This window comes from Myotis daubentonii, chromosome X (genome assembly GCF_963259705.1).
Source record: "Myotis daubentonii chromosome X, mMyoDau2.1, whole genome shotgun sequence".
Taxonomy (NCBI): Eukaryota; Metazoa; Chordata; class Mammalia; order Chiroptera; family Vespertilionidae; genus Myotis; species Myotis daubentonii.
In genome coordinates, this window is record NC_081861.1 from 111755754 (window position 1) to 111780357 (window position 24604).

General features: G+C 38.1%; 1 protein-coding gene across 1 annotated transcript in view; it reads right to left on the reverse strand.

Moving 5' to 3' along the window:
* The window catches only part of CFAP47 (cilia and flagella associated protein 47), a 467420-nt gene that overhangs the window by 330230 nt on the left and 112586 nt on the right, over positions 1-24604 (reverse strand). Inside the window, 2 exon segments of the mRNA XM_059678706.1 lie at positions 1666-1825; positions 18944-19038. Coding sequence (XP_059534689.1) covers positions 1666-1825; positions 18944-19038 — 255 coding nt within the window.

Consider the following 24604-nt stretch of genomic DNA (forward strand, 5'->3'; position numbering starts at 1 on the left):
TTATTGTGCTCTGGCTGGTATTATATTGCCATACTCGGTACCCAGGCTCATGTTTGTAGCCCACTTGGAGCCCTTGGAGAGGCATACCTGCACTTGGGCCCAATGCAACAGCTAGGCCCACATGGCTGCTACAGAGAGAGAACAGGTGAAAGCAAGGGCGAACAGACCCATGTTACCAGGAGAGAGAAAGAGAGAGAGCTTCCCTTTGTTAGGCTCTAATTATATTATCTTGGGCTTGGAAAATACCAGACTCTCTTTCAACTAACCAATCAATATGTCAATCCTTTGCAGGCTTGTGTTGGACCCTCCTCCTAACCAATCCATTTCCTAGATCATCTAGGGTTTTGTGTTCCTTATCTATTCCAATCCTTTTCCCAGATTAGACACTTTCCCTCTATGGTTGCTATCGTGGCTCCTACTGCACATGCCTCATAGTGTAAGAAACTCCCCATGTGATATCTTGGTTTCTACTGAGCAGGTGCTCAACACAGGAATTTCATCTTGTGGTCTTTTGGTTTATAATATTTATTCTAATTGTAAAAGACAAAGATGGAAAATTAAGAAATATATCAGCCAAAGGTAGAAAAAGGAAGACAAAATGTCAATGTAGCACATAAAGATCATTTATGCAAATAGCATTTTGTAGGGAAAAAATCAATATTTTAAGATGCATGTACTTATTTATGAAATGTATATTAGACAAATTTTTCATAACATCTAAATACACAAAGCAAAACTTTTGGAATCAAAATTTAAACAAACTGCCATTATAATAATACATTCAGAGAGATTACAATTATAATACAATTCTAATTTAATGTAATGTTATTGTACTGTAGTAACATTGTATTAACAGATTCAGGAGGAGGATAGGGATGAATAAGGAGAAGGGGAAGAGGAAGAGAAAAAATAAATATTGTAAAAAGAGAGACAACTTTATTAATTACCACGGTTTATATTATAAACTATTTTCTTAAAAAACAATGTAGAATAATATTTGAAAAACTTCCAGATCTAACCAGGGAAGTTTGGTACAGAAGTCCCAGACAAAGTATAAATATATTCCTTTTATACAATGCTAGTTAATTTAAAAGAATGGAAAAAATCTCATTAGCAATAATGATGCCTATAAAATAATTTTTTTATTTTATTGATTTTTTCAGAGAAGAAGGGAGAGGGATAGAGAGAAACATTCTCTAAAGTGAAGTCAATTACGTGCCTTTTCTTAGAAACTGGGAAAAAAACAAACTAAGGTTTGTTTCAAAAAGTAACTGTAATAACTACCATGAAATAAAGTGGAAATATAAATAAATAGAGATGCTGGCCAGCTTCCTCAAAAACAAGCAATCCAAGAGTACTAGCCAGATGATGCAATGCCTTTTCTGACCTAGCCTTGGAAGGCCAACACCATCACATCCATAATATCCCATGGGTTATATATCAGCCCTATTTGATGTGAAAGAGGATCACAACGGCATGAATACCAGTAGGTGAGGACCACTGGCAGTGATTTTTTTAGTATGATTACTATAAAATTCTACTAAGAAATTTCTTAAAACAGTTTTTAAAACACATAACAAATAAGTTAAACTTTTGCATACATGATAAAACAATATGTGAAAAATAAACTGAAATATCAACAACAAAATAGGAAAAACTACTTACTTGGACAAAACCTTAAGAAAACTTTATACTCTTCATTTGGTAGTAGAGTCCCACTTAATAAATTAAACTCGAATATGCCATCTTTGAAAAGTTTCTCAGCATTATTAATATCGAAACACCACTCCACATTTCTTTTTGAGAAATTATGTAAGATAATATGCTGTTAACACACAAAACATAAAAGAAGCAATTGATAAAAATGATAATATGCAATATCAAATTTAGTTGGTATTAACATACAAACTTGATTGGCTTATGCACAAAGTCAAGCCATCCTATATAACAAAAGGCTAATATGCAAATTGTCCCCATGGGTGGGAGTTCAACTGACCAGGAGTTAGATGTGAGTTGACCACCAAGGGGCGGCAGCGGCAGGCAGCCGGGGGAAGGGAGGCCCCATCTGGCAGCCAGCAGCTGCTAGGGACCCTACCCATGCATGAATTTCATGCACTGGGCCTTTAGTTAAAAGTTAAAAATCATAGCCCTAACTGGTTTGGCTCAGTGGATAGAGCATCGGCCTGCAGACTAAAGGGTACCAGGTTTGATTCCAGTCAAGGGCATGTACCTTGGTTGCAGGCACATCCCAGTAGGGGGTGTGCAGGAGGCAGCTGATCAATGTTTCTCTCTCATCAATGTTTCTGGCTCTCTATCCATATCTCTTCCTCTCTGTAAAAAAATCAATAAAATATATTTTTAAAAAAATTTATAATCATAGATACAATGTTTTAAAAGGGTTGTTAGGGATGGTTCCCTAAATCGGGAAGCTACCGCGTTTTGGCTTTGATTAGCCATCCGGTGAGTGGACAGGATTTGAGGCCCGGGGGCACGGGAGAAACCTCCAGAAGGCGCCCACTGCTGATTTTATCAGAATTGAACCTGGGGGAACTCCAGGAGCTCCCAGACCTCAGCCCAGGACCCAGCCAGCATCTGGATAAGGTGGACGGACACTTCTGAACCTGTAGAAAGAATCTGTTAAGCCAGAATTGACCTGGGACAGCTCTGACAAACCACTCATCTGCTGCTTATGGAAGATTTCCCTACCACATAGACTCAGAAAGAGAGGCCACAACACAGCCCCAGGCACCCAGTTCTGTACAGAAAATTTTTAAGAAAACATATCCTTGGGTGAGGATTAATAATAATAAACTATTGAGTAAATGAGACATAAAGCTAAATTATAAAAATATTAATCACTGCCCCATTCACGGAGAAGCAGCCACGTGAGCAGTCCGCCCCAGTTCAAGGACTAGCAGCTGCGTGTGTAGTCAGCCCCCATCCAAGGAACAGCAGCCTCGTGATCAGCACACCCTCTGTCTGAGGAACAGCAGCTGTGTGTGAAGCCTCCCCCCACCAGCCAGAAGAACCACCACAGCTGTGAATAGCACCCATCAAAGGAGCTGCTGCCAACTGAGGAACACCTGGTACCACAACTGCCCGAGGAGCAACCACAGCAAAAGGAGCCACTGCTACCCAGGGAGCAGCCCCTGAATGACTCAACATCTAGAAATGTCAGTAAGATCAAACATGGGTAGACAAAGAAACCCCCAAAGGAAAGAAAAGGAGAACTCACCAGAAAAGAAAAGTGAAACAGAGGCATGCAACATGATGGAAAAAGAATTCAGATTAGGGGTACTAGAATGCATAAACTGGATGGAGGAAAAAATCAACAACTTATGCAAGAATCAAGAAGAAACGGATGAAAAAAATCAACAACTTAAGTACGAATCAAAAAGAAATGGATGAAAAAATCAATAATTTATGTAAGAACCAAGAGGAAATGAAGAGTGATATAGCTGCAATAAAAAATATCATTGAAAGTTTCAACAGTAGACTAGGAGAAGCAGAGGACCAAAATAGCGAATTAGAAGACAGGGAAGCAAAACACACCCAAACTGAACTGCAATTGGAGAAAAAATTTAAAGACAAGAGGAGAGCCAAAGGGAGCTATGGGACAACATGAAATGAAACAACATATGAATAATAGGGGTGGCAGAACAACAGAAAGAGGAACAAGGGTTAGAAAACCTATTTGAGGAAATAATATCAGAAAACTTCCTTGAGGTAGGGAAGAGAAAAGTCACACAAGCACAGAGTCCCAAACGAGGTGAACCCGAAAAGACCCACACCAAGACACATCATAATTACTATGGCAAATGTTCAGGACAAAGACAGAATCTTACAGGCTGCAAGAGAAAGATGAAAAGTTACATACAAGGGATCTCCCATTAGATTATCAAATGATTTCTCAACAGAAACACATCAGGCCAGAAAAGAATAGACAGAAATTTACAAAGTGATGCAAAGCAAAGGACTGAATCCAAGAATACTCTATCCAGCAAGGCTATCATTCAAACTTGAAGGGGAAATAAGAAGCTTCACAGACAAAAAAAGGCTAAGGGAGTTTATCACCACCAAGCCAGCAATGCAAGAAATGCTAAAGGGACTGGTGTAAAAAGAAGAAACAAAAAGCTCAGAAAGAAAACAGCCACAAAAAATAGAAATGGCTACAAACAAGTACGTTTCAATAATAACTTTAAACGTAAATGGACTAAATGCTCCAATCCAAAGACATTGAGTGGCTGAATGGATAAAACAACATGACCCATATATTTGTTGTCTACAAGAGACCCACCTCAGAATAAGGGACTCACACAGACTGAAAGTGAAGGGATGGAAAAATATCATTCAGGCAAATGGAAATGAAAGAAAAGCTGGGGTAACAATACTTATATTGGACAAAATAGACCTCAAAGTGAAGGCCATAACAAGAGATAAGGAAGGCCACTTCATAATACTAAAGGGATCAAATACAACGAGAGAATATAACCCTGATGAACATACATGCACCCAATGCAGGAGCACCTAAATACATAAAAAAACTCCTGGAAGATATCAAGGGAGAGATCGACAACAATACAATCGTAGTAGGGGACTTTAATACACCACTGGATAAATCCTCTAGACAAAAAATAGGCAAAGAAACAGCAATCCTAAATGACTCACTAGATCAGATGGACTTAATTGACATCTTCAGAACATTTAACCCCAAAGCCATGGAATATACGTTCTTCTCAAGCACTCATGGGACATTTTCAAAAATAGACCACATATTGGGTCACAAACAAAGTCTCGCCAAATTCAAGAAGATTGAAATCTACCAAGCATCTTCTCAGACCACATTGGCATAATATAAGAAATAAGCTACAATAAAAAAAACCCAAAATACTCAAACACTTGGAAGCTGAATAGCATGTTATTAAATACTGATTGGGTTACCAATGAGATCAAAGAAGAAATTAAAAACATCCTGGAAAACAATGACAATGAAAACACAACAATCCAAAACCTATGGGACACAATGAAAGCAGTCCTGAGAGGGAAGTTTATAGCTCTACAGACCTATCTCAAAAAACAAGAAAAAATGGTAGTAAATCATCTAACTCTTCATCTCAAAAAATTATAAAGAGAGCAATAAGAAAAACCCAGAGTGCGCAGAAGGAAGGAGATAATAAAGATTAGAGCAGAAATAAATGACACAGAGACCAAAAAAAAAAAAAAATACATAAAATCATTGAAACCAAGAGCTGATTCTTTGAAAGGATAAACAAGACTGATGAACCTCTAGTCAGGCTCACAAAGAAGCAAAGAAAAAGGACCCAAATAAACAAAATCAGAAATGATACAGGCGAGATAACAACATACTCCACAGAAATACAAACGATTGTTAAAAAATACTATGGCCACTGAAACCGGTTTGGCTCAGTGGATAGAGCGTTGGCCTGCGCACTGAAAGGTCCCAGGTTCGATTCCGGTCAAGGGCATGTACCTGGGTTGCGGGCACATCCCCAGTAGGAGGTGTGCAGGCGGCGGCTGGTCGATGTTTCTCTCTCGTCTATGTTTCTAACTCTCTATCTCTCTCCTTTCCTCTCTGTAAAAACTCAATGAAATATATTAAAAAAAAAAATACTATGGCCAACTCTACTGCAACAAACTTGACAACCTGGAGGAAATGGACAGATTCCTAGAAAAATACAACATTCCAAAACTCAATCAAAAAGAATCTAAAAATCTCAATAGGCCAATAACTATGGCAGAACTTGAAGCAGTCATAAAAAGCTTCCAGCAAACAAAAGCCCAGGGCCAGATGGCTTCACAGGGGAGTTTTACCAAACATTCAAGGAAGAACTAAAATCTATCCTCCTCAGACTACTACAAAAAATTCAAGAGGAAAGAACACTTCCAAGCTCATTCTATGAAGCCAGCATCACCCTAATACCAAAACCAGGGAAAGACAACACAATGAAAAAGAATTACAGGCCAGCCAAAACCGGTTTGGCTCAGTGGATAGAGCGTCGGCCTGCGGACTGAAGGGTCCCGGGTTCGATTCCGATCAAGGGCATGTACCTGGGTTGCGGGCACATACCCAGTGGGAGATGTGCAGGAGGCAGCTGATCGATGTTTCTCTCTCATCGATGTTTCTAACTCTCTATCTCTCTCCCTTCCTCTCTGTAAAAAATCAATAAAATATATTTTTTTAAAAAAAGAATTACATGCCAATATCCCTCATGAACATAGATGCCAAAATCCTCAACAAAATCTTAGCAAATCAGATCCAGAAGTACATCAGAAAGATCATACACCATGACCAAGTAGGATTTATCCCAGGGATGCAAGGATGGTACAATATCTGCAAATCAATAAACGTGATACATCACATAAATAAATTGAAAGGAAAAAAAACCACACAGTCATATCAATTGATGCAGAAAAAGCATTTGACAAAATCCAACACCCATTTTTGATAAAAACTCTCAGCAAGGTGGGAATAGAAGGATCATATCTCAACATAATAAAAGCCATATATGACAAACCCACAGCCAACATCATACTCAATGGACAAAAACGAACACCATTTCCCCTAAGAACAGGAACAAGATATCGATGCCCACTCTCACCACTCCTGTTCAACATAGTACTGGAAGTGTTAGCCATTGCAATTAGACAAGAAGAAAAAATAAAAGGCATCAAAATTGGAATAGAAGTAGTAAAACTATCCTTATTTGCAGATGACATGATATTATACATTAAAAAAAACCTAAAGACTCTATCAAAAAACTATTAGACTTAATACATGAATTTGGCAATGTAGCAGGATACAAAATCAACACCAAGAAATCTATGGCATTTCTATACACCAATAGTGAACTTACAGAAAGAGAGACTAAAAAAAGAATCCCATTTACCATCACACCAAAAAAATTAAGCTACCTTGGAATAAACTTAACTAAAGAGGTAAAAGACCTCTACTCAGAAAACTACAGGACGTTGAAAAAAGAGATAGAGGAAGACAAAAACAGATGGAAGAACATACCATGTTCTTGGATTGGTAGAATCAACATCATTAAAATATCCATACTACCCAAAGCAATCTATAAATTCAACGCACTTCCCATTAAAATATCAACAGCATATTTCACAGACCTAGAATGAACTCTCCAAAAAATCATCTGGAATAAAAAAAGACCCCGAATAGCTGTAGCGATCCTGAGAAAGAACAAAGTAGGTGGGATCTCAATACCAGATATCAAGCTGTATTTCAAAGCCACGGTTCTCAAAACTGCCTGGTACTGGCACACGAACAGATATATAGATCAATGGAATAGAATAGAGAGCCCAGAAATCGACCCAAACCAATATGCTCAATTAATATTTGAAAAAGGAGGCAAGAACATACAATGGAGTCAAGATAGTCTCTTTAATAAATGGTGTTGGCAAAATTGGACAGATACATGCAAATAAATGAAACTAGACCACCAACTTACACCATACACAAAAATAAACTCAAAATGGGTAAAGGACTTAAATGTATGACGGGAAACCATAAAAATACTAGAAGAATCCAAAGGCAACAAAATCTCAGACATATGCCGAAGCAATTTCTTCACCGATACAGCTCCTAGGGCATTGGAAACTAAAGAGAAAATAAACAAATGGGACTACATCAAAATAAAAAGCTTCTGTACAGCAAAAGAAACCATCAACAAAACAACAAGAAAACCCACTGTGTGGGAAAACATATTTGCCAATGTCATATCTGATAAGGGCCTAATCTCCAAAATTTATAGGGAACTCATACAACTTAACAAAAGGAAGATAAACAATCCAATCAAAAAATGGGCAAAGGACCTAAATAGACACTTTTCAAAAGGGGACATTCAGAAAGCCAAGAGACATATGAAAACATGCTCAAAGTCACTAATCATCCAAGAGATGCAAATCAAAACAACAATGAGGTACCATCTCACACCTGTCAGACTGGCTATCATCAACAAATCAACAAACGACAAGTGCTGGAGAGGATGTGGAGAAAAAGGAACACTCGTGCACTGCTGGTGGGAATGCAGACTGGTGCAGCCACTATGGAAGACAGTATGGAGTTTCCTCAAAAAACTAAAAATGGAACTCCCGTTTGACCCACTGATTCCACTTCTAGGAATATATCCCAAGAAATCAGAAACACCAATCAGAAAGGATATATGCACCCCTATGTTCATAGCAGCACAATTCACCATAGCTAAGATCTGGAAACAGCCTAAGTTCCCATCAGTAGATGAATGGATTAGAAAACTGTGGTACATCTACATGATGGAATACTGTGCTGCTGTAAAAAAGCAGGAATTCTTACCATTTGCAACAGCATGGATGGAACTGGAGAGCATTATGCTAAGTGAAATAAGCCAGTCAATGAAGGAAAAATACCACATGATCTCACTCATTTATGGATAATAAAGACCATTATAAACTTATGAACAAAAATAGATTCAGAGGCAGAGCAGCCTAGAACAGACTGTCAAACTACAGCAGGAAGGCCGGGGAGGGTTGGGGGGTGGGAGGGGGGGTAAGAGATCAACCAAAGGACTTGTATGCATGCATATAAGCATAACCAATGGACGTAAGACATTGGGGGGTAGGGAAGGCCAGGGGATTGTCAAGGGCGGGGGAAAAAGGAGACATATGTAATACTCCTTATAATACTGTAAGCAATAAAACAATAAAAAAATAGTAATCACTGAAAAAAAAATAAAGGGTTGTTAGGTAAACAAAGAGTATGCAAATATGTTTATAGCTTACTAACAACTATGAAAAGTACCCAACGGATAGAGACTGAGTTAAACCCAAACTACCAAAATAGTGCTGCTAACTGACAAGGATACAGAGTAACAAAAACCTTCATTCATGATTGTGAGAATGCAAAATGGAACAGCCCCTTTGGAAGACAGTTTGAGTTTCTTATAATGTTAAGCATGGGCCTAGCCTATGACCCAGTAATCCCACTCCTAAGTATTTAATTAAGTGAACAGAAAATTTATGTCCACACAAAAATCTGTATGTGAATGTTTAGAATAGCTTTGGTCATAATCATCAAACACTGTTAGAAACAACAAATAAGATTTTCTTCAGCTAATGAATGGATAAACAAATTGTATTATATGTGAACAATAGAATAAAATTCTGTGATAATACAAGTATTCATAAAAATGATAGGTGAATATCAAATATATTTTGTTAAGTCAAAGATATGAGACCCAAATAGCTACAAATTATACAATTAAATTATCTGTCATTCTGGAAAGTAAAATTATGTAGATGCAAAAAAGCAATCAGTGGTTGCCACGTTATTGGTGGGAGGAGGAATAGTTGACTACAAAAGTGTTACACAGAATTTTGGGTGTGATGCAACTGTTCTGTAAGGTACAATCAGCCAAGATGTTGGAAATCCTAGGATGAATCATAGACTATGACAAACTATATTACAAATGTACAAAATAACCTCACTGATGTTATTGGGAATGAGGAGGAATAGTCCAAATAACTTTGAAAGACTACATTTTGAATAGAAACTATCAAGCTAAACACAAAAAGTTACTCTTTATAAACTTGGTAAATGTCTTAGCACTTCTAACAAGCTACTGGTTAAAATTATGAAACTTTTATCAGCATGGTAAGGTTAAAAATATATAAATTAATTTTAAAAATAAATAATAAATTAGAGAGCCAGATTTATCACTGTCAGAGAGAGAAAGGAGTGAAAAACAAGCAAGGGAGAAAGAATGGAATGAACCTTGTAGTGCTAGATTAGAGTCACAGTTGGAGATACCATTTTGAACTTATGTTGAGAGAGAGAGCATGTAGATACAAAGGCTAAATAGATAATTATAGATGTATGTGATAGATGATAAAAATCCTATCTAATAAAATAGTAATATGCAAATTAACCATCACTCTGCAATAAAGATGGCGGCACCCATAGCGGCCGGGGCAGGATGCTGGCAGCATCACCCCGGCAATGTGAGCCTAGCAGGCAAGCACGGCCTGCAAGCAGCACCAGCAGGGCCTGCTTAGCTGTCACCGCAGCGACCCATGAGCAGGCAAGCACGGCCACAGGCAGCACCCAGCAGGGCCTGCTTGGCCGTCGCTGTGGCGACCCACGAGCAGGCAAGTGCGCCCACAGACAGAATCCAGCAGGGCCTGCTTGCCCATCACTGTGGTGTGGAGCAGGCAGGCCCTAAAGAGAGCAGAGAACCATGGGGAACAGGCCCAAGCCATCAGTAGGAAATCCCCTGAGGGCTCCCAGATTGGAGAGGGTGCAGGTTGGGCTGAGGGACACCCCCAACCCCATGCATGAATTTCATGCACTGGGCCTCTAGTAGATAGAGAATTATAGATATATGTGTATTCATTGTTTATTGTACACACAAATATTTCCTTACTCTATTTGCCAAATAGGTCTAGAACACATGATATCCCAGTAGCACCTAGCACATCTACTCCACAGATCTTGATTTCTAAATCTCATTCCCCCATAAAATGTACTAATGCTTCTCAGAGAAAATGTTGATTCTAGAGCTTGAACAAATAAAATGAAAGATTAGCCTAGACCATTTGTACTACCAGAAAATAAGAGAATGCTTAAAAATTATAATGACGAGAGTTTGTGAAAAGTCCAATCTAAAAGAGGTCCCAGTGTTGACAACATGGAGGGAATTGGAGAGTATTATGCTAAGTGAAATAAGCCTGTCAGAGAAAGACAAATATCACATGATCTCACTCATATATGGATTCTAATGAACAAAAGATACTGACAAACAAAATAGATCCAGAGACATGGAAACGTGCAACAGACTGAAGATTCTCAGAAGAAAGGGTAATGTGGGAGAGGTGGGAAGAGATTAACCAAAGAACTCATATATGCATAACCCATGGACACAGAAAATAGTGAGGTGAAAGGGTAAAAAAAGGGACATCTGTAATACTTTCAACAGTAAAAATAGATTCAATAAGTAAATAAATAAATACATAAATAAAAATAAAAGCTCTCAATAGCCAAAGTTGAAACAATTTTAGCAACAAAATAAATAATGTGATGCTGGATTATAACTGACAATATAAAATAAATACATGTGAGTTTGTAGTGATAAATTATATAATACATAAGCAAATAATTAAGGAAAGAAATAATTTTTCTTAACAGAAAAATTCCAAAAATGATTTCCCTCCAGAAAGTCAAGCTTGACCCTATACCCCTTGAGTGTGGGCTGAAACTGACAGCTCACTTCCAAAGTATAGTGTGGAAAGGGAAAAATAACTGGAAATTTGGTATATATATCAAAGTCATGTTGGTATCCCTTCACATGATGCCTCTCTGACATACTTCTCAACCCCATGGAAAATAAAAGTCAGTCTGGCCAGGTGCTAAATATCATACAAACCTAAATTAAAGTATATTCTGACTTGATTTAGGGTAGCAAACACATAGTGCAATATACAGATGATATATTATAGAATTGTACACCTGAAACCTATGTAAGCTTATTAGCCAATGAACCCCAAAAAGTTAATAATTTTTATTTTATTTTAATGGAATAAAACACAAGGCAACTATATGTATAGATATGGAAAAATTAAAGGAATAACTGTTAGGGGGGCAAAAAGCAAGGTGTAGAACACTGTGAATAATATATATATTTATGTATTTTATATGTACACACCCGCATATATATATAATACATACATGTGTGTTTATTTATACACATTCATATATTCAACTGGTAATGATAGTTGATTTTGGAGAGGAGAAGGGAGTGGCTGGAGGATAGCATATGAGGAGAGAAATATACTTTTTATTGTATAATTGTATATATTTATGTATTTTAGAATTTTGTACCATGTGCATACACCTGTTCAACAATAAATAAATAAATAAATAAATAAATAAATAAATAAATAAATAAAATTTGTATCTCATTTTAGTGTACATTTTTTGACTAGAGATTGAACAGATATTAATTTACCTACTGGCCATTTTTATTTCTTATCTCATGAATTGACTTTTCTTGCTCTTGCATATAAAGTAGCTTTCTAAAGCTCTTATAGTTAGGGTTTGGCTAGTGCCAATGGCTGTGGAAGAATTAAAAATTAAAAGAAGAGATGTAGAAAGGAAATTTATTTTACTTTCCATGAAGGGAAAGTACTGCTAATCAATACAGAGCAAGGCATAAATGATAGCCTGCTCTTTAAGCAGAGGCTGTTGCTAGGTGACAAGGAAGGGAGGGGTTTCTGTTGTATTGAAGTTGAGCAGATAGTTTTTTGATGTGTTTCTTCCACCCCAGGAGACAGTCCTGCAGATGTCCTAGGGAAGTGTCTTATTTTCCCCTAGCCTGTAAAACATTCTTAGAGCAAAAGTTATGAAGTTCAAAAGAGGCTTGAAGTGGAAGGGAACTTTCTAATAACGAGAAACTCCTTGGTGGAAATTATCCCTGAGTTGTAAACACAGCAGGGAGGAGGGAGATGCAACAATGCAGCCTTGAAAGTAGCTTATCTTTGTCTTTTAGTTTGAACAGAGAGGCTGTTTGAGTCAGAGGAGCTAACTAACAAACTTGGGGTTTAATAGCCAGGTGCTTCTCAGAAATTCTGGTAAGGCTACAGCAAAGTAAAAAGGGACCCTGAGAATCTATCTGTACCAAATTATTCAGCAAACAAATTTTGAAACCTATAGACAGATACCCACCCAATTAACTTTTCAGATTAGCTGAGAACCCATCTCTGCTTCATAAGCCAGATGTATAGATTTGCTTGCTTTCCTTCTTTAATAAAAGTGCATGCTTTAATAAATTGGCATTATACAATGCAATCGAGGTCTCTTGCATAAATTCCTTTATATGAGAAGACAAGGATCGAGGTTGGGAACAACCCTCTCCCACTAACATAAGGGGATGTCTAGTAATACCTCTCTGGTGTCGGTGAGAGGTGCCTCTAACACAGGGGTGGGCAAACTTTTTGACTCGAGGGCCACAATGGGTTCTTAAACTGGACCGGAGGGCAGGAACAAAAGCATGGATGGAGTGTTTGTGTGAACTAATATAAATTCAAAGTAAACATCATTACATAAAAGGGTCCGGTCTTTTTTTTCTCAGTAGTTTTATTCATTTCAAACGGGCCAGATCCGGCCCGCGGGCCGTAGTTTGCCCACGGCTGCAACACCTACCATCATATTAAAATCTATAAGCATTTTGTGAAAACCTACAATATTTCATAAAGTAGAGTTGCCTGTTACTATGCTACCAGCAGTCATGCTTTCATTTAAGGAAATGTTACAGTTTATACCACTATTGCCTAAGCAATCAGTGATTTCCCTTGGCACCAAATGCAGCAAAGAAAATCCACTGAGACACAAAACAGTTTCCACATTTGAAAAACTACAACCATGATGAATCTTGGAAAGGAAGAACTTTTTATCTTGGGGATCTAAAAACTGATAATCCTTACTATACATTTTTGTAGGTTTAAGATGTATATGTGTAAGGGACAGCATTAAAGTATCATACTAAAGTTAAAATAAGAAATAAGCTTCCTAGTGTAACTTATAACAAATATTACACTTAAATATTAAATAATTTAGAAGGTGATGGTATGCTGCTTTTGTGGTCATTTCTTTCCCATATACTTTTTTAGGTATAGATTTTGAAACTACATAGTGGTTTTGCCAAAGGCTTTCTTCTTTCCCCCTTTTTATTTGATATGGCATAATCTTGGTTTTCAAATGCCAAGTTTGTCCAGTGAATCAAAAGAATCACATTTGAGTATATATTAACTTTTCCAAGGAATGGGAGGCCCCAGCATAGCCGCACCTTCCTGCTGTCCTGTCAACCTCCAGCAAGGTGAAATTTCTTCACTGATTTAAACCTTGTTCTGGACAAAAAGATGTAAAATATCCATTTAAGCCTGGCTTGCATGACTCGGTGGTTGGGTATTGACCTATGAACCAGGGGGTCACCGTTCAATTCCCATTCAGGGCGCATGCCCAGGTTGCAGGCTTTAACCCCAGTGAGGGATGTGCACAAGGCAGCCGATCAATGATTTTTCTCCCATCATTGATGTTTCTATCTTTCTCTCCCTCTCCTTTCATCTATGAAATAAATAAAAATATATTTAAAAAATAAAATATCCATTTCAGAAGTATATTGAAGTATATTATGAAGATTAAATAACATGTAAACCTCTTAGCATTGTGCCTTGCACTAGAGAATGCACCTAACAAGCTGTGATATCAGCATCATCATCAAGATAAATACAAGAATGTGGCCATTTATCAAGCTGAAGGCAGAATAGACAGAAACCACAAATGAATCAGCGTACCACTATTCTGGGAACATGAGGGTCTTTAAATAAACATTTCCTGGCAAGTTGCAGACAAAAAGTGCCGGGAGCCGGTCCATCCTTGCTGTTTTAAGGGACCTGGCATATATGGCATACTGTTCTTAATATGTTTGCTCACCTTCTTGGCACTATGTGTTTTAACCAAGGTCTCTCTCTGAGAAGGGTTGTTTCCCCAGGTAGGGATTTTCCACTGAAGTTAGGGAAGGAATAAAACCTCTTAACTAAGTGCCAGGCGGGTAATTAATGACTTTAACTGCGAACAATCATGCTTAAGCTACATAATCTTTACTCCCTGGAATGGAGATAAGAAACGCCCTAACCTTTGGAATAGAGATTGATAGGATTGGAATCAACTGGTATAAATACAGATGTAACAAGACAGAACCAAGAGAGACAGAACCTAGGCACAGAACCTACACAGAACGTTCTCTAGAGACAGAAGAACTTCACTGGAGAGAACATGGCAAAAGATCCTGGACAGAAACTGGCCTCAGAACCTAGAGACAGAACCTAGCGAGAGAACATGGCAAAAGATCCTGGACTGAACCTGACTACAGAAATTGGCAAGAGAACCTGACTAGAACCTGGTGACTGAACCTGGCTGGAGAACCTGGACAGAACCTGGCTGGAGAACCTAGCGAGGGAACATGGCTACAGAACCTGGCTGGAGAACCTAGCAAGAGAACATGGACACAGAACCTGGCTGGAGATCCTAAGCTGAACCTCTCTGGAGATCCAGACCAGAACTTGGCTGCAGAACCTGGCTAGAGATCCTGGCTAGGCTGCTGATCAACTGAACGCTGTCTCCGTGTCATTCCTTCTTCGCCGGCTCCGTCCACGCCTTTGGGGACCCCTGGACCTGCTGGGGTTGGACACCAGCAAAAAAGAACAAGAATAAATAGTAGCTATTTTGCATGCTGCTTCAAGTAGCATCTCATCAGAGGTGGGAGGCATCATTTCCTTTTCATCTCTCTCACAGAACATCATAATTGACACAACCAACCAGAGAAGGATAAGTATTTGTAGAAGAACTGAACAATGAAAAGCGTAAGGTTAAGTGACTAACAGAAAAGAATTCACTGGAAAACACTTTGGTGGTTTCTCAAAAAGTAAAGCATAAAATTACCACATGACCCAGCACATCCACTCTAGGTATAAACCCCAGAGATCAAGCCACAACCTGGGCATGTGCCCTGACCTGGAATTGCAACCCAACCTCATAGTTCATAGGTCAATGCTCAACCACTGAGCCATGCCATCCAGGCTCTTTTCTTATTTTTCAAACTTATCTTTATTGTTGAAAGTATTATAGATGACCTATGCTCCCCCCTCCACAGACCCGTCCTCCCTACTCCTGCCCCCACCCCAGGCCTTCATAGCACTATTGTCTGTGTCCATGGGTTATGCATATATGCAGATAAGTTCTTTGGTTAATCTCTTCCTCCCCCTCAGGTTTTTTTAAATTAACTTTGCTCTTCAAAAATTTGAAGAGTATAGAATGGTCCGTACAATTGTAACCACAACAAAATAATGTATTTTGTTTTTTCCTAAAGCATGATTGCTTTAAAATATTTAAAATTGTAAAAATGAGTCAATTTTACTCTAGATATCTCTTAGTACGGAAATAATATTTAGTTCTAATATTTGTATACTATATAACAAAGTTCATTTGTATCTTATAACAAAAACCAACATATTTTAAAACAAAAGGTGGACATAAAATCATGCTAGCTATTTGAATGACTCATTTTTCTCATTTTGAAATTAAGGAACTAGTATAAGATCTCTAAAATAGTAACTACTTTCCATATCTTTTCCTAAGAATAAAATCAATGCAGTCAGCTATAGAAAAATATTGTTTACCTTTTTTAATGTGTTGTATCATTGCTAATTTTATCAAAATAATACTATACACAGGTTGCACAAATAGCTCAAAAATGCTTATAAAAAACAGCTGCCCCATTCAACCCCTCCTCTTCAACAGTTCTGCTTTCCAAAAGCAAGCAATTGCAGCCAACTATGATTTGGATTTGCTCTAATAGTTATACCTGATTCTAAATGTGATACTGATCGGGCTCCCTTGAGTTTTTTATGGCTGCCATAACAAAATACCACATAGTTGGTTTAAAACAACACAAATTTACTATATTACAGTGTTGTAGGTTAGAAGTTCAACATAGATATCACTAAATTAAGATCAAGGTGTTAGAAAAAACTATGACACTTTCTGGAGGCTCTAGGAAAGGATATCTTTCCTTGCTATTCCTAATTTCTAGAGGTCAAACACAATCTTTGTCTGGTGGGTTCCATCCACGTTCTTCAAATCCAGCAACATCAAACATCTCTCTGCTCTTCTTCTATCATTACATTTCTTCTGGTCACAGTCAGAAAAGGTTCTCTGTTTTTAACCACTCATGTGAAAAGAATGGGACCACCTAGATATTCTAAAATAATCTCCCTTGCTCAGGGTCTTTAATCTTAATCACATTAAACATCAGTAAAGTATCTTTTGCAAGGTGACGTATTCACAGTCTGTGAATTAACAATTAAACAAATTTGGAGGACATAATTTGGACAATCACATGGCTATTTCATATGATATATCAGATTCAGATATCATGTCTTGATTGCCCACTAGTAAAGATGAGGATTTAGCTCATTTGCACTACCTCCACCCCTTTCTCCACCTTCCAATTTTGGATATTTTCATTATTTTAATTCTTCCATTAGTCACCTGGCAACTTTAAACACTGTATTTATATCTTTACTTTTCCTTGTCAACTTTAGACAATTCCCTTTAATTACTCACTATGTAAGATGAGTTTCACTCCTCTTCCTTCTACCATTCTCAGTCCTTCTGTCAATTTAATCTTCACATACACATTGTATGTAATATACACATCACTTTAGAGGCCTGGTGCATGAAATTTGTGCACTGGTTGGGGGGGGATTCCTCAGCCTGGCCTGTGTCCTCTCGCAGTCCGGGACTCCTCCTGGGATGTAGCAGTGTGCCAAGCAGCAGTCACTGTGCTGTTTGGCTCATCCCCTCCCACTGCACCTGCTGCCACAGAGGCAGGAGAGGCTCCCACTGTGGCAGCTGCGCTCACCAGCCCTGAGCCTGGCTTCTGGCTGAGTGGCGCTCCCCCTGTGGTAGTGCACTGACCATCAGGGGGCAGCTCCTATGTTGAGCATCTGCCCCTTGGTGGTCAGTGCACATCATAATGACCAGTTGTTCTGGTCATTCCAATGTAATGGTTGCTTAGGCTTTTATTATATAGACTAGTGGTCCAGCGCACAAAATCGCGCACAGTAGGCCACCTGCCACTTCTGCAGGAGTTAGTGGGAGCTATAGAGCACCCACAGGAGCTGGTGGGAGCCATGCCACTTCCATGGGAGGGAGGAGGGAGCGACCTGCTGCCGCCCACAGGAGCTGGGGGGGGGGTAAGACCGAGAGGTGTTCCATGCATCTCCTGGTGACCAGTCACACATGCAGCCCCGCCCACCCACCCACACTCGCTGCATATGCAGCCCCATCCACCAGTGAGCGCCTGCTGCATATGTAGCCTCCTGCTGATCAGTCGTTACGCATGAGGGTGTGATGACCATTTGCATATTAACCTTTTATTATATAGGATGTTATATATGATCACATTTTATTTCTGCTACATAAACATCTTGACTTATCTAGATTATACATTTTATTCTGACTGTAAATATCATTCATGCCTAATCCAAGTAGTATATTAGAGTCACAGTTCCTTTTCTTTGATGCCACTGTGAGTCCTTTGCCAATCAAGGGAGAAGACTCTCCTCTAAATTGTACTTGAGCTGAGCCAGTGTGGCGCAGTGGCGATCAGGCCTGCTGGGGAGCAGTTAGGGGGTGATCATGCCGGCAGACAGAGGCAGTTAGGGGCAATCAGGCTGGCAGGCAGAGGCGGTTAGGGGTGATCAGGCCAGCAGGTAGAGGCGGTTAGGGGGCAATCAGGCTGGCAGGGGAGCAGTTAGGGAGTGATCAGGCTGCCAGGAAGAGGCAGTTAGGGGATAATCATGCCAGCAGGCAGAGGCAGTTAGGGACGATCAGGCTGGCAGGCAGGAGAGCAGTTAGGAGCCAGTGGGATCAGGCCTAAACCAGCAGTCAGACAACCCCCAAGGGGTCCCAGATTGGAGAGGGTGCAGGCCAGGCTGAGTGACACCCCCCTTCCGTGCACGAATTTTGTGCACAAGGACTCTAGTGTATATATAACATACAAGAAACAAGGTGGGACAAAAGTAGATTTACAATTGTGAGTATGCAAAACACAGTTTATTCTTATATTATTTATTAATTATTGTATTATTTTTCATATGAACAATGTAAATCTACTTTTGCCCCACCCTATATATACATACTTTTGAGAAATTAGATATATATGTATATAATTATGCAAATTACACATATATGTATACACAAGTTCTCAAAAAATGAAAGACTTCTTATAACATATGCTTCATAATAACTCAATAAACTAAAAACCATAGTCAGAAAAAACAGTTGTAAACTGCACCAATTTTCTATACATACCTGAGTTTTTGAGACCCTTTTCTTATACCTCACAGCATATGGTGGGATCTCAAATATAAATTGAGTTCTAGATAAAGTCACTGGTGCTTGCAATACTATGAGAAGAAAGTAAATGAACTGAAAATTAATAGATATAAGCTCATAGATAATTCTTACTTATACTTTTTAACATGAAATAATAAAATATACAATTATTTTCTATTTTTATATATTGCCAGCAAGACAGAAACTTAAATTTTAAACATTTTTAGAATATCTTAGTTTATCACATCTATAAAATTCCAATTTTGTATTTTTAATGGTAATTAAATACAAAACTTAAAAAACTATCCTTGAGACAATAAAAGAGTATAAAATATAAGAAATATTGAGCTGAGAAAAAAGTAAACAAAGTTAAAATGATCTACATACTGAGTTTAACCAATGCAGTACAGAAGTGAAAAGAAAATATAGCAGAAAAATATGGGAATAAATAAAAATATGTAGATTGTGTATCATAACATTCATGCATGAAAAAAGAAAATAACCATTCTATTAAAAATTAGAAATGGTGGAATCTGTAAAAATACATTAGAGAAGATAGTATTACCTGTTAGAAAATCCTTTTTAAAAAATTTATTAAATTTATTGTGGTGACATTGGTTAATAAAATTACACAGGTTTCAAGTGTACAATCCATTGATTTATCACCCCATCACCCAAAGTCAAATCATCTTCTGCCACCATATATTTGACCCCATTTACCTTTTACTACCCCCCAACACCCTTCCCATACAGTTGTTTGTGTCCATGAGTTATTGTTTATTTTTCTTGTTTGTTCATTTGTTGCTTTCAGTTTTATATCCCACATATGAATGAAATCATATGGTTCTTGAATTTTACTGTTTGATTTATTTCATTTAGCATATTTCAAGATCTATCCATGTTGTTGCAAATGGCAGTATTTTATCTTTTCTTATGGCTGAGTAGTAATCCATTGTATATATGTAACATCTTTTTTATCCAGTCCTCTATCACAGGACACTTTCATTGTCTCCATGTCTTGGCCACCATGAATAATGCTGCAATGAACATAGGGGGCGCATAGATCTATGCAAATGTTTTCAAATTTTTCTGGTAGATACACAGAAGAGGGTCTGATGGGTCATATGGTAAGTCTGTTCTTAACTTTTTGAGGAGCCTCCATACTGTTTTCTGTAGTGGCTGTACCAGTTTATTTTCCCACCAGCAGTGAATGAGGGAGGGTTCCTTTTTCAACACAACCTCTCCAAAATGTATTACTTGTCTTGTTGATAATAGCCATTCCAATAAGTATGAGGTGGTATCTCATTGTGGTTTTGATTTGCAATACCCAGATTCAATGCAATCTCCATCAAAATCCCAATGGCATTTTTTAAAGAAAGACAACAAAATAAGTCACCAGATTGGTATGGAACCACAAAGGACACTGAATAGCCAAAGCAATCCTGAGAAAAAACAACAAAGTTGAGCTGAGTTCTGCATAGGTGGCTCAGTCGGTGGGAACACTGTCTTGCACACAAAATATTGCAGCCTCTATTAGCAGTCGGGGCACATATCTAGGTTGTGGGTTCAATCACCAGTGGAGGCAAGTATGGGAGGCAACCAATTGGTTTCTCTCTCATATGGCTCTCTCTCATCAATAAACATATCCTTGGGTGAGGATTTAAAAAAATAAACAAATGAAAGAGCAAAGCCAAAGGTCTCACACTCACTAACTTTAAATTATGGTACAATGACAATTATCAAATTTCTGCATGGCATTGGCAGAAAAACAAGACACACTGACCAATGGAACAGAACTTAGAGCCCAGAAATAAACCCACATATAAATAAGTAAATAATTTTCAAAGATGAGCCAAAAACATACAATGGAGAAAAGAAAGCCTCTTCAATAAATGGAGCCGGCAATAATGGAAAGACACATGCAAAGGAATGAAATTAAACTGCTATTTGTCACCACAGACAAAAATTAACTCCAAATAGATAAAAGGCCTAAATATAAGACCTGAAACAATAAAATGCATAAAATAAAATATAGGTACAAAACTTATTGACCTTGGTCTTAAAAAGTGGATATTATGAATCTGACCTCAAAGACCAGCAAAGTAAAAGCAAAACTAAATGAATGTGAGTATACCAAACTAAAAAGTTTCTGCACAGCAAAATAAACTATCAACAAAACAAAAAGACAACCAACCAAATGGGAAAAGATATTTGTGAACAGCACCTCCAATAAGGAGTTAATATCCAAAATATATAAAGAACTCATATAACTCAACAGCAAAACAACACACACACACACACACACACACACACACACACACACACACACACACACACACACACACTCTAATTAAAAATGAGCAGAGGACCTGAACAGATACCTTTTTCCATACAAATAGAGAACAGATATATGAAAAGATGCTCAACTTCACTAGCTACTAGGGAAATGCAAATCAAATTCTCTTTTTAATAGACTAGAGGTCCTGTTCATGAAATTCGTGCACAGAGGGGGGGTCCCCTCAGCCCAGCCTGCACTCTCTCCAATCTGGGACCCCTTGGGGGATGCCCGGGGATCAGGCCTAAACTGGCAGTCAGACATCCCTTTCACAATCCAGGACCGCTGGCTCCTAACTGCTCACCTGCCTGTCTGCCTGATCGCCCCTAACTTCCCCCCGTGCCAGTCTGATCACCCCTAACCACCTCTGCCTGCTGGCCTGATCACCCCTAACTGCCCCCACTGCCAGCCTGGTTGCCCCTTACTGCCCTCTGCCAGCCTGGTCACCCCCAACTGCCCACCTCTGCCAGCCTGGTCTCCTCTAACTGCCCCCCCCCAGCCTTGTTGGCCCCAACTGCCCCCCCTTCCTGCCTGGTCACCTTCAACTGCCCCCCTCTGGTGGCCTGGTTGCCCCCAACTGCCCCCCCTGCTGACCTGGTTGCCCCAAACTGCCCCCCTGCCGGCCTGGTCGCCCCCAAATGCCTCCCCCTCTGCCAGCCTGGTCGCCCCACACAGCCTGCTGTCCAGTCATTTGGTTGTCCCTCACCAACCCCCCTGCCGGCCTGGAACGCACCACGCTGCCTGCTTGTTCAGTTGTTTGGTTGTCCCTCACTAACCCCCTGCTGACCTGGTCGCCCCATGCAGCCTGCTGTTCGGTTGTTACTATTAGTGTGAAGGCATCCTGGACAATTTGCATATTCCTCTATTATTAGTATAGATTAATTTTTAGAGCAACTTTAGATTCACAGAAATACTGAGAAGATGTAGAGATTTCCAATATACCCCTGCCCCCATACATGCATAATCTCCCCCATTATCAACATTCTTCACTACAGTGGTACATTTGTTTCAATTGATGAACCTACAATGATAGGCCCAGTTCTACATCATTATAATACAAAGTCCACTCTTTACATTACAGATCCTTTGTAGTGGTGTACATTCTATGGGTTTAAACAAATGTATAATGATATATAAGGGTGGAGATTTTATATATATATATATATATATATATATATATATATATATATATAATTTGATCATTATATATATATATAATTTGATCATTATATATATATATATATATATATATATATATATATATATATATATAATCTCCACCCTTATATAGTATCATACAGAGAAGAATCTTTGCCCTAAAAATCCTCTGTAGTCTGCCTATTCATCTCTCTCCCCGCACATCCCTTGGAAATGACTAATCTTTTTATTATCTCCATAGTTTTGCCTTTTCCAGAATATCACAGTTGAAATGATACCATATGTAGCCTTTTGAGATTGGGTTCTTTCACTTAATAATATAAATTTAAGGTCTCTGGGATCTCTATCAATGAGTTAATAGCTCACTTCTTTTTAGTGCTGAATAGCAATCCACTGTCAGAGTATAACAAAATATATACATTCATCTACTAAAGGACACCTTGGCTGCTTCTAAGATTTAGCAATTATTAACAAATTGGCCATAAACATTTGTGTACAGGTTTTCATGTGGATATAAGCTTTCAGCTCTTTAAGAAAAATACCAAGGAGCACAATTTAAGGTATTGTATCTTCAGAGTATGTTTAGAAAATACCAAATGTCTTCTGATATAGCAAATCATTTACCATTCCCCTCAGCAATGTAATCTCATCAGCAATTGCATTCCCACCAGTTCCTGCTGCCCCACATCTTTTCTAGCATTTAGTGTTGGCAGTGTTCTGGATTTGGGCTATTCTAATAGGTGTATAGTGGTATCTTACTGTTGTTTTCATTTGAAGTTTCCTGATGACATACGATGTGAAGTATTTTTATATTCTTATTTGCCACTTGTATATATTCTTTGGTGAGGTGTATGTTCAGATGTTTGGCCCATTTTTTAATTGGTTTGTTTTTCTCCTAGAATTTTAGGTTCTCTCTATATTTTAGATAGCAGTTCCTTCTCAGATATGTCTTTTGCAAATATTTCCTCCAAGCCAGTGGTTTGTCTTTTTGGCACTTGCAAGTATCTTTTGTAAAGCAGATATTTTTAATTTTAATAAAGTCCAGTTTATCAATCCTTTCTTTCAAGGATCTTGCCTTTGTTGTTTTATCTAAAATACCATTGCCAAACCCAAAGACATCTAGATTTTCCCTATATTATCTTCTGTTTTATATGGTTTTGAATTTTATATTTAGGTCTATGATAGATTTTGAGTTCATTTTTGTGAAGAATTTAAGGACTGTCTTTAGATTTTTCTTCTTTTTTAAAATTTGTGGATATTCAGTTGTTCAGCACCAAATTATGAGAAGACTATCTTTTGAATTGCATTGCCTGTACTCCTTTGTCAAAGATCAGTTGACTACATTTCTACAGATCTATTTCTGGGCTATCTTTTCTATTCCATTGATCTATTTGTCTATATTTCTGCCAATATCAAACTCTCCTAATTACTGCACCTTTGTAATAAATATTTAATTCCTCCACAATGTCAGTCCTTCAACTTTGTTCTCCTTCAAAAATGTGTTGGCTATTGTGGGTGTTTTCCCTTTCCATATAAATTTTGAATCAATTTGTCAATAGCCACAAAATAACTTGCTGAGGATCTGATGGGATTGGCTTCATTCTCTAGATCAAGTTGGAAAGAACTGCCATCTTCACAACAGTATCTTCCTATATGAACATAAAATATTGCTTTATTTATTTAATTCTTCTTTGTTTCCTTACATTAGAGTTTTGTAGGTTTCTTTGAATAGATCTTGTAAATATTTTATTAACATGAGTGTTTCATCTTGTAGGCTGCTCATGTACATGGTATTTTGTATTTAATTTCAAAAGACATTTGCTCATTGCTGGTATACAGGAAAGCAATAGACTTTTGTATATTAACCTCTTATCCCGAAACCTTACTAGAGTTCCAAGAGATTGTTTTTATCAATTCTTTTAAATTTTCTACATAGACAATCATGGCATTGGTAAAAATCAGTTCAGTCCTGCTCTCCTAATCTGTATAAATAATTCAATAGTTTTAAATTGCACATTGTGAGTTGTGTGATAAAATCTCTTGGCATTCCACTCCATTCTGCCCAAGATTTGAATCATCCCTTTGTCCAGCATACTCAATCTGTATACTCTCCCAGACTGTTAGCTACTTAGTAGCCGTCTTGA